Below are 10,578 nucleotides of genomic sequence, written 5' to 3' on the forward strand. Positions count from 1 at the left end.
ATAGGTCTGAATGTTCTGTGAATTGTCTGTCTGTAAGGTGTGGCTACCTTGTTAGCATCGAAAAGTCTGTGTGTGTGTGTGTGTGTGTGTGTGTGTGTGTGTGTGTGTCTGCCTGCTAATTCAATAGCATGGAAAATGGGATTTCTTTGCTTACACATGGGTTTGAATGTTCTTAAGAACTGGCTGTTTATAGGTCTGAATGTTCTGTGAATTGTCTGTCTGTGAGCTTTGCCCATTCATCTATTAAGACGTTAGACTTTTCTTAGCCATTTAGAGAAAGGCTTTGGACGTAACAGATGCAAGTCGCAAATACAATGCCAAATCTTTCTGAGCTGACGACTCCTCAGATGCGATTCTGCAAAGGGCCGGAGCCTGTTCCACCTGCGAGCACATGTGGGTGTGTGCCACGGAGCTCCCGGGGTAGGGGTGTGTTTGCCCTCTGGTGTCTGCAGCTCGGGGAGGGCCATTTGTGGGGTAGGCAGGAAGTGGTACATCTGGTCCTTGTCCAGACTGGATGCTGTTTGCACAACTCCATGACCCCAGCTCCAGCCCAGTGACCAGACGCCAGCCTTGCCCCGTGTGCTGTCCCTTGTTGGTCTTAGAGCAGCGTGTCCTTTTGCCTGGGCTTCGAGTGTGACTTCCATAACAAAATTCTGCTGTTGCTTTAAAGGGTTTGTGGGGAACTAGCCCCAGGGGACCTGGCTGAAGGAATTGCTGTTTCTTGGAAGTTTCTTTCTCTTGTGCTTCAGTCTGGCTGGAGGAGAAAACAAGATGTTCTTTGGGGGACTTGCCATTAGCTAAGAGTGGCCCTTACCACTGGCCAGGTTACAGGAATCGGGAGGGGAGGAAGTCGGCATTTCCACGTGTGTCACCTGTCCAGCCAAGGGGACCCTAACCAGCCTGATGTGTTCAGCTCCTTGAAGGGCTTGCTTGTGTTTGTCATCCCTGCCTTCTGGCTTGGTGTGGGAGTAGCAGGGGTCATGGGGGAAGCTTTTAAACAGCTAATGGAGCAATTTAAAAAGTATTGCTCAGACTGAGCACGAGGAGGCATCGCTTCATCACCATCTGGAAGCGGGCTGGCTTTTGGATACCCCTGTTAATACCCATCTAATGGCGGTACCAGCTTGCAGGGTGAGTCAGTGGGTCAGTCCAGATGGCTGTTGCCGTGAATGGCGACGGAGGTGGAGGAGGCTGACCTGGCTTCTTTATCTCTGCGAGACTGGAGTCAGACAAGTCTCCAACCTCCATCCTTCTTTCCCTACTCGGACGCCGGCCGTTGCTCCTAGCCCGTTGTGCACCTATGCTGGGTTTGATCATCTGTGGCTGTGGCCACACTGAACTCACAGGTGATGCTCACGGCTAAGGGGGTTTATGAGGGGAGTCAATAGGCTACCCTGGTCCGATCCGCAAACAGCAAAGAGACAGTCATTGGTCTCCTCAGCCAGCAGTGAGGTCTCTCTTATGTTCTTAGCCCCTTGGTCACGTGGTCCTTTGGCCTTTGCCTCCCTGGGCCAAGAAGCCAACCTGTCCCGGGACCTGATAGTCCCTTAGTGCCAGGCCAGGTGAGGAGAAGGTATCCTGTAAGTCATGGCCCTGCTGCTTGGAGTCCCCTCGCCGCAGTCTGTCTGTACGTCCAGGCTTGGTGGCCTCTGCCGCTTTAGACTGAAACCTCGGAGGTCTTAATCTTCAAGATGCTCAGGGTTCTTGGCTGCTTCCTCAGAGATGGCTCCCCCTAGAGACAGAGGGGGCGTCACAGACCCCGACCAGTCCCCTCTAATTGTGTTGTGCCTGCCCGATTTGCATAGCCCCATCCAAGCCTTGGTTGGGAGTTGCAGGGACTTGGGGAGAAGAGCCACGTTACAACATTTCCCCCCCCCCCCCCTGACAGTAGGTCTATCACAGGTGTTGCTGCGTTCAGTAGCACTGACTTTGTAGGGGTGGAGTGGAGGGGTGAGGTGGGGGGAGCCTCCTGTTTGAAAATTGTGGTTGCCCGTGGCTCCTCTCCGCCTAGGGTTGCTGGGACATCTGTGATGGCTTAGAAACTCTTCTCCCACTGAATCTCCATGAGAGGCCTACTGCTCCTGAAGACATCCCTTCCCAGTTGCCTTTGCTAGCTCCGAGAACAGCTAAGCCAACCATATGTGTTTGGCTAGGTTGGCTAGAGAGACAAATCCAGTGACAGTCACGTATGTGTGAGAAAGCGCTTTCACATCCCAGCCCAGTCCAACTCATGCTCATAAGTCTGCTAGTAGTCTATAAGTCCCTCGTCAAGACTCACGCAGCCACATGCAATGATGCAGAATGCAGGAAGATCACAGGCCCTTGGGTGCAAAATCCTGTGGATCCAGTGGCAGTGGTCGCATCACAGGGCTCTGGCAACAACCAGGGTCAGGTAGCAGGCAGGTGAAGGCAGGGGCCCGGGGAGTTTCCCCGGACCCATCTTATGAGAAAGCCACGCCTACAAGGAATCACCATTAGGCTGATTGATACGTTGAATACCACCGCTACACTTGACGGGAGATTATGTAACTACGGCCCCATCCCTGCCCCCTTGGAACACCTCTAAACAAACTTCTCTCCCGGGTACGTGGGAGACTTTTTAATTTTATTTTTTATTGCGGTAGTTAGACCAGTAACACAACCTTCACACAGAGCGTCCCATTGTACTGCATTTGCTCTTCACATTGTTCAGCCGTCATCGTCCTGGAATAAAGCCTGCCCTAACGTGTCCGGCTGGTGTTTCCATAGAAATCGTGGATGGGAACGTGAAGATGACCCTGGGCATGATCTGGACCATCATCCTTCGCTTCGCCATCCAAGACATCTCTGTGGAAGGTAGGCTTCCTCTTCCCCGTGGCCACATCTCTGCCTCATCCTCCATCCCTGGGGGAAGAGGCCCTTGCTCATGGGCCATGTCCCGGGCGGGTGTCTGGCTGGTTTCCGGATCTTTGCCCACTCTCGCAGTCTATAGAGGGAAGAACTGTTTGGGGTGCTGGCTTTCACAGGCATGTTGGCCCCCAGGGAGCACCCACCCTGGGAGCCCCCAGGAGGTTGCCATGGGAGAGCAGCTATGTGGGAATGTGGGGAGAGCGTTGGTCCCATGTCCTCTGCCTCGCTCCCCGAGCGCCCTCTGGTGGCTGATCAGATAGAAGCAACTGTGTAGGCGCTTGAACCTTTTTGACTTTTAAAAATCGGAGTTAAAATATCATGTATTGTTTTTACCTAATTTTAATTCTTTCGTTGTGGTAAAAAAAATGTAATGGTATTTTCCATTTCAGCACTTTTTACACATGCAATTCAGCTGCATTGATGACATGCATTATGTTACATTACCTTACCATTGTTTCCAATTTTTTCACCCCTACCCACACCCCCCAGTCACTTTTTTTCCCCTTTCTTATCATTTTATTGGAGGGGGGGGGGGGAGCTCGTACAAATCTTACAACAATCCATCACTCAATTGTGTTAAGCACACTTATACATATGTTGCCATCATTTCCCTAACATTTCCTTTCTACTTGAGCCCTTGGTATCAGCTCCTCTTTTTTCCCTCCCTCCCCCACCGTCCCACCCTGTGAATCCTCGTGATCAGTTATATATTATTGTTGTTATTTCGTGTCTTACACTGTCTGTTGTCTCCCGTCACCCTCATTTCTGTCATTCATCCCCCAGGGGGGGCGGGGGGCTTTGTAGCCAGCCTTACGATGGGTCCGAGTCACTCTTAACAGAAGCCAAGGCACTGGAATCCTGAAATAGTTTTACTCGGAATCGTCTAAAAGTGAGCACAGTGGGGTCTAAAATTGGTTAGCTAGGGGAGTCTTAGTTTCATATCCGGGGAGGGGGGGGAGCGTGAAACCCCGTGAAGGTCTCTGTCCAGGCTCCAGCTTGTTGGTTGAAGTGGTTGAAAGGCCCACAGTCGTCCCGTGGACACGGTTCTTGTTCATGGTTACGGACCTGAATCCGTCTTTCAGCTAGCTTCCTTGTCAGCAGCCTTTTGGGCCGACTTATTGTCAGCTCTGGCCGAACCGTTCTGTGACATAGCTGAGACAGTGCGGGAACTGGGAGCTGTGTTAGATGCTAAGTGGGATCACATCGTGGGGGCACGCTCTGCTGAGCGCTGTGCACTGCTGAGGGGAAGGTCGAGGGCAGCCCTTCTGGGCTGAGGAACCTCTCGCCCCCTCAGGCGTCCATGACACGTGGCCACTTCATGGACTATCAGGAAGCCTGTCTTGTAGATGGAAACAGAATCTGACCAGAGCTCTGCCCATTCTTGCCGCACTGCTGGGTACACTCCAAGCTGGCACAAAAGGGCCCCTCCCTGGAGAGTGTGGCTCCTTAGACTCCGCAGGCCAGTAAAGCCCTCCTCGCCAGCATGGCGCCCTGACATAGGTTGCCGCCTCACTTTGTTTCCCTACCATCTTGTTCATACAGGGGGTAGGGGAAAGACATTTCTGCAAATGTGATAGGCTGTGTGCTCAGGAGTTCAGTGCGAGGTACCTGGTTTGCTCCTCTGCTTGGTGAAGAACTATTCAAACGCTTGTCAAGGGGATGGTCCTCAGGAGCGGCAGGGCCCTCTGGGTGAAGGCATAGGGCCACGTGGGCACAGTGGGGTGTATGTGTCCCTGCTCCCCCACTGACTTCTCTGCCCGCCCCTCCTCTCCCCTCTCCACAGAGACCTCAGCCAAGGAAGGGCTGCTCTTGTGGTGTCAGAGGAAGACGGCCCCTTACAAGAACGTCAACATCCAGAACTTCCACATAAGGTCAGTGGCTGCTCTAGAACCTGGCTCTCTTCCCTCCAGGGTCTCCTGAGCAGGGCCCCTGGGTTGGTCCGTCTCAGCTCTAGAACACAGCAGAGACTGTTTGGGATGACGGATGTAGCACCATCCGTTAGAATCTTACGCCCCCAGCCCTTCCCAGGACATAGTTACTGCCTGGATACATCCCTGGTGACGCTCATGCTACTGAGAAGTTCCGACTGGAACAGAGCCGGCTAGGGGCACAGACCTGGGGGGGTGTGGGTAGATAGGGCGGGCTTGTCCCAACTGGCCAACACCCCACAACATCTTAGTACCTGGGTCTATGGCAGGGAGGCATGAATGCCCCTCCCCTCCTGCCTTCCCCCGCTCCCCATCTCTGGGAACAAAGACACCGACGCTGCTTAGTGTGGTGCCCTGGGCTGGTGTTGAGGGGATGCAGCTAGGGAGTCTGCTCATCTGCCCTCACTCACCTGTTTACCCCCTTTCTCCTCCCGGGACAGCTGGAAGGACGGCCTCGGCTTCTGTGCCTTGATTCACCGACACCGGCCTGAGCTGATCGACTACGGGAAGCTACGGAAGGTACGTGTGCTCTCCTGGCACCCACTGGTCTGGGGCTGCTGTAACAACAACAGAATACCACAAGGGGGTGCCTTTAATGAACAGACCGTTATTTCTCACTGTTCTGAGGCGTGTGAACCGTTCGTGCGGATTCTAATCAGAGGTGTCAATGGAGTGCTAGTGGAGCTGTGGACACGGGGGTGCCCTGCTAACTGCATGGGTGCCAGTGCAGACCCGCCAGTCGCTCTCTCCTCAGGAGAAGGATGAGGTTGCCCACTCCCGTAAAGATCTGCACCCTCACAAACCCGCTATAGGGTGTAGTCATCTCCCGCACCCAGCCCGCCAAAGAAAGGTGCCAGGAGTTCAGCCACTGGAGGCCAAGGGACCTTGGTGACAGCAGGCTCCCTCTCCGCTTTGCACCCGACCCAAGCCAGTGGTATTTCCAATGGCGTGAAAGTTGGAGCGCCGCAGATAGGGTTAAGCTGGAGAAGAATGGACGCACTTGGATTAGGGGTGGGCAGGGATCCTGAGAGCACCGCGGACTGCCGGAAGAACAGACACGCCTGCCTTGGACAAAGTACAGCCCGCGTGCTCTTTCGAGAGACTGTCTCTCGCCCTTGGCCGTGGCCTCTGGAACAGCAGTCCCTGGAGAGTCGCGTTGTGCCAGTGGTGAAGTCGGGGGGCAGAGAAGAGGATGACTGTCGATGGGTGAGGGGCGCAGGGCTGAAACAGAACATGGACAGCAGGGACTAAGGGCAGCGCAGCTGGGCGGTGGTGTTTCACGCCCGGGAACCAGGATGGCAGGGCCAGAACGAAGGGCCGGCCCGCAACAGTGGGGGCGCCGGCAGCTCCCTCCCTCTCTGCCCCTCTCTCTTGTTTTCTTTCTCCCAGTCTGCTGCTCTCTACCCCGGCCCGTTTCCTCTGCTTCTCAGTCTCTTCCCTTTCCATTCGGGGGCCTCCGTAGTAACTGTTTCTGCCACCCACATCCGAGCTCAGACCCGCCCAGGTGAAATAGGAATGTTTCCCTGGAATAAGAGGTGGCAGGAGGCAAAGGGCGCTGCCAGGGGGGCCAAGCAGACAAGGATGCTCCTGCCCTCCTACGCGACCTTGGGGTCGGCAGGGAGAGCTGGTGGCCTCTGTTAGTCCAGCTAGTGGGAGTCACCTGGGGCCTGGAAACAGTGCCCGCCCGTGCCCGGCTGAGTTTTTGCCATCCTGGCGGCTGCCAGAGACTTCCGGTGATGAATCCTTTCCTCCTGAAGGCATCTCCAAGTACTGGACTTCTCCCTCTGCTGCCGCCCTGTAATCCTCACCACGGCAGACGGGAAACAGAGGCCCGGGCTGACGACAGCGGCCGGCTCTTGTGCGTCTGGGGGCGCCAGGAAGAGGGCATGGTTTCGGGAGGCACTCGCTCTATCTACAGTGTTTTCTTTCCTTTGGATTTTTGAACCTGTGATTTGGGAGCGAGTTGGTTTTCCGTTCGCTCGCTCGCACCCACTTCCTCTGTGATGACTCTGCTGGCCATGCCCGCAGGGTAAACGGCCACAGGCCTCTCGCCCTCCCTGGGGCTCCCATGCCCTCCTGTCCCATCCCTCTGCCTCGGAGCTCCGCGTCCTGGCCGTGCTGTCTGCTGCTGCTGGACTGGCGGATGATCCTTGAGTGCATTTTACGGACAGGATTGGTTTCTCGAGGAGGCAGGGGCCACCAGAACAGGCAGCCCACCCTCTGTCATCTTGTCGATTCCGATGGGCCCCCTGGGGTCCCCAGGCTGTGGATCCTTAGGACAAACAGGTGGCCTCATCTTGCTCCTGCAGAGCAGCTGGTGGGTCCAAACTGCCGACCTGTGGTCCGTAGCCCACCTTGCCGCCAGGGCTTCATTCCGGGTAAAGGCGGGCATTCTGTGGGGTATGTGCACCAAAGGGAGCCGATATCGGTTACCCACAGTGGAGTGCCACCTGGCTGGGGCCGAGCAGAAACCAGAAGCAAGACCGCTGGTGCCGAGACCAGTCCCCTTCCCCTCGTCGCTGCCACAGCGGCTAGGATGTCGTCCTACCCTCCCAGCCCGTGACCCCCGGCCCGGGGTCAGCCTGCTTCTCCCAGGAGCGTGAGAGCGGCTGTTAGAGAGTCCTTCTGCCCTCCAGGTCTGGTCTGGCACTCACCCCCGGGGTAGCCGGGGTCTGATCTCGGCTCTCTCTTCATCACCCCTTGGCCCTCTAGGATGATCCCCTCACCAATCTGAACACTGCCTTTGACGTGGCAGAGAAGTACCTGGACATCCCCAAGATGCTGGATGCTGAAGGTAAGGGGGTCCTGCCTCTGCTCCCACTGTCTCCCAGCAGCCTGAGGCCAGGGGTGGGGTGGGGGTAGGGCAGCACCCTGAGGACGAAAGGGGGAAGCCCTGGGACTCTGGACCCCCAAGGTCGCCTGCCTGTTGCCTGGGACTCTGGAGTCCCCTGAAGTTCGGCGAGAGTTGGGTAGCTGACGCTGAGGAGGGCTTGGATGTTGTTGGTGCAGAGGCTGCCTGGGGCTGGCCCTCACCCTTGCCTGGGAGTCGAGGGAGTGGAGGTGTGTTTGGCCAGAACCCCAACAAGGGCTGTGCAGCCTCGGGCGAGGGCGCTCGGCTCAGCATCGCGGCTGCACTCCCCTGGGTTTCCAGCCCCAGCGCCCTGGCTCACAGATCCCAGCCCGAGCCAGCGGGTCCCATGGGGAGTGAGGAGGGCCGGGGTCCCAGTGAGGACTGGCTTCCCTGGCCATGCCGAGGGCCTTGCGTGCCAGACCTTACAGCGGGCACCGCCTTGTGGCCTTTGCTATTGAGTTTGACCCGATCATGTCTTCGCAAAGACATGGCCTGGGTGGGAAACCCAAATCTTCTTGGCCCTGGAAGCCAGCCCATCATCACCTCTCACTGAAGGGTATCTGGAGGGGTGTGTCTGGAGGGGAGGAAGGGCAGGGGTGAATGCCTGCTTCAAGGCTGAGCCCAGTCTCATCTCCTTGCCCCCATCTCTGTCCCCGCCCCACGTGCCTTGCCCTCCGACCTCCTCAGCTGCCTCTGTTTGGAGCCTGGCTGCTCAGGAAGTGCTGGGGAGGTATGCAGAGGCAGGTGGGGACTGTGGTGGTCCCCAAAGCTGCTTCCTCGCCCTCCACTTCCTCCTCTCCTACCTACCAGGTGCCTTGTTTTTTTTTAAAGATCATTTTGTTGGGGGCTCTTACAGCTCTTCCAACAATCCACGCATCGATCGCATCGAGCGCATTTGTACATAGGCTGCCTCCAGATGCCTTTTGGACCTCAGCGTCTCACCAAGAAAATTTCCAAACACATCATCCCAAAGCAGAGAGGCGTGTCCACGAACCTCCCACTGTCCGATGTGACAGTTACTGAGATTTACCACACCTGCTCAGTCTAAATGTTCTCCCCCGTACACACTTCCAAATCCCTGCCTTCTACACCAGGATTTTCACACCCACGGCACTTCTTCACAGGCAGACCAACAGCGGATGAATGGCCTCCCAGACGGCTGTGGCTCCAGGCTAGCCTTTGTCTCCGCCCCTCCAACAAGTTCTCCTTCCCCGTGAGGACCACTGTCCTCGCTTCTGGCTGAAACTCCGCCCTAGCATCCCCCCTCCTCCCCCTTATCACCAGGGACAGCGACTGTCAGGCAGTGGAACACCTACTGTCCCACCTCCCTGGTGACCTCTCTGCAGGGTGGGCAGGGAGGAACCCTGCTTTACAGAAAAAGGCTGAGCTGAGGCAACGTCTAACAGGGAAAACCATCCCCAGAGCCACCCCAGCAAGGGCCACCAGTTTAGCAGACAGAGACAGGCTGGCCCACCTCACCTTCTACATCATCATTCCGTCCATCTGTCAGTCTGCCCCTGGTTTGTGAAAGTCACATCCCCATGCTCCCGAAGGGCCTTGGGCCTTGTTCAATGCTGGTCTCTCTATGAAGTCCCCCTGGTGTTGCCTTCTCACTCCCCACACCTCCCTTGCTGGACCACTGCTGCCCCTCTCCTTCCCCCCCCGCCCCTGCACGTTCCCACCCTGGGCCAGACTGGTGTACTTGCTGTCCGTGACCCCCAGCTGGAAGCTGAGGGGCATGGGCAGGCAGGGAGGTTATTCTCCCACATAACAGTCAAAACCACTCTTGACCTGACTGGTTGACGTGAAGGGTCTCTGGTCACTTACCACGTGGCCTTTCAGAGCTGGCTGGCCTTCCCTGGGACCTTAGAAAGCGGGACACAGAGGACACAAGTGGTTCTCTTTCTTAACTCTCCGCTCACCCAGAACATACCCCTTTCTGCCGTGGGGCTTCTTGCAGGGCCGGGCCCACGGTCCCCAAGAGCGGTCCTTATTCTGGGATGCTGATGTGTGCCACCAGATAGCTCATTCCTTGAGTTGTGTGTTCCCGAGGATGGAAGCTGGCACCGCAGCGCGGTGTGGCTCGGGCCGACGGTGCTGGCGAGGAGACCTGGTGGAACCGTGTCAGGAGAGGGCAGTGGCTGGCTCTGACTCTGGGTATCTCTCGACAGACATCGTGGGGACGGCCCGACCGGACGAGAAAGCCATCATGACTTACGTGTCTAGCTTCTACCACGCCTTCTCCGGAGCCCAGAAGGTACCTGGGCCCCCAGCTCCTTCCATACCCAGCACACCTCATGCCGGACTCCCACACCATGTCCCCCATTCCTGCCCGCCTCTCCCAGGTCCCTGGATGATGTGGTTTTTTTTGGTAGAGGTAGTGGCTGCTCCCCCCTCCCCCCTCCCAGTGGCTTGTTGTTTCTGTTTGGCTAGCCCACCATGATCCTCCTCTCCTTCCTCACCTTCCTCCACTGTCTCCAGAGACATTCAGCCTAGCGTTCACTCTGGGACCCAGGCGGCTGGTGGGCTGTGCGGTGCAAGCAGACCAGGTGCTCTGCAGCCCAGCGGCGCCTCCGTTGAAGCGACTGCAGGGGAGGAGGTCTGGGTCGGGGGACACCTCTTCACAGCCTGGAGAGATGTCTCCTGGCCTCATTTAGCTGTTTTGTTTGCCAAGTAATCCCCATTCCCCCACCTGGGCCCCAGCCCCTGCCTAGAATTCTACCATTCATGGACTCGACGTAGCTAGCCTGTGCTGCCCTTGTGGACACCCTGCCCGAGTGCCCCATGTGGTCACTTGCTCTCTCTGTCCCCCTGTGTCAGTCTGGATAGACTAGGGAAACAAATTCATAGACACTCATGTGTATAAGAAAGAGGTTTCTATACAAGAGCAATTGAATATTGAGAAAATAT

At 56.6% G+C, this 10,578-nt stretch overlaps 1 protein-coding gene across 1 annotated transcript in view; it reads left to right on the top strand.

Annotated features, from left to right (window-relative positions):
* The window catches only part of ACTN1 (actinin alpha 1), a 166,974-nt gene that overhangs the window by 135,394 nt on the left and 21,002 nt on the right, over nucleotides 1-10,578 (top strand). Inside the window, exons 5-9 of the mRNA XM_045288201.1 lie at nucleotides 2,749-2,835; nucleotides 4,673-4,760; nucleotides 5,258-5,336; nucleotides 7,530-7,611; nucleotides 9,840-9,925. Of these exons, the coding sequence (XP_045144136.1) occupies nucleotides 2,749-2,835; nucleotides 4,673-4,760; nucleotides 5,258-5,336; nucleotides 7,530-7,611; nucleotides 9,840-9,925 (422 nt within the window). The remainder of the gene's footprint in view (nucleotides 1-2,748; nucleotides 2,836-4,672; nucleotides 4,761-5,257; nucleotides 5,337-7,529; nucleotides 7,612-9,839; nucleotides 9,926-10,578) is intronic.

This window comes from Echinops telfairi, unplaced genomic scaffold, assembly GCF_000313985.2.
Source record: "Echinops telfairi isolate 266 unplaced genomic scaffold, ASM31398v2 ScPeMD7_18;HRSCAF=68, whole genome shotgun sequence".
In the NCBI taxonomy this organism is placed as follows: Eukaryota; Metazoa; Chordata; class Mammalia; order Afrosoricida; family Tenrecidae; genus Echinops; species Echinops telfairi.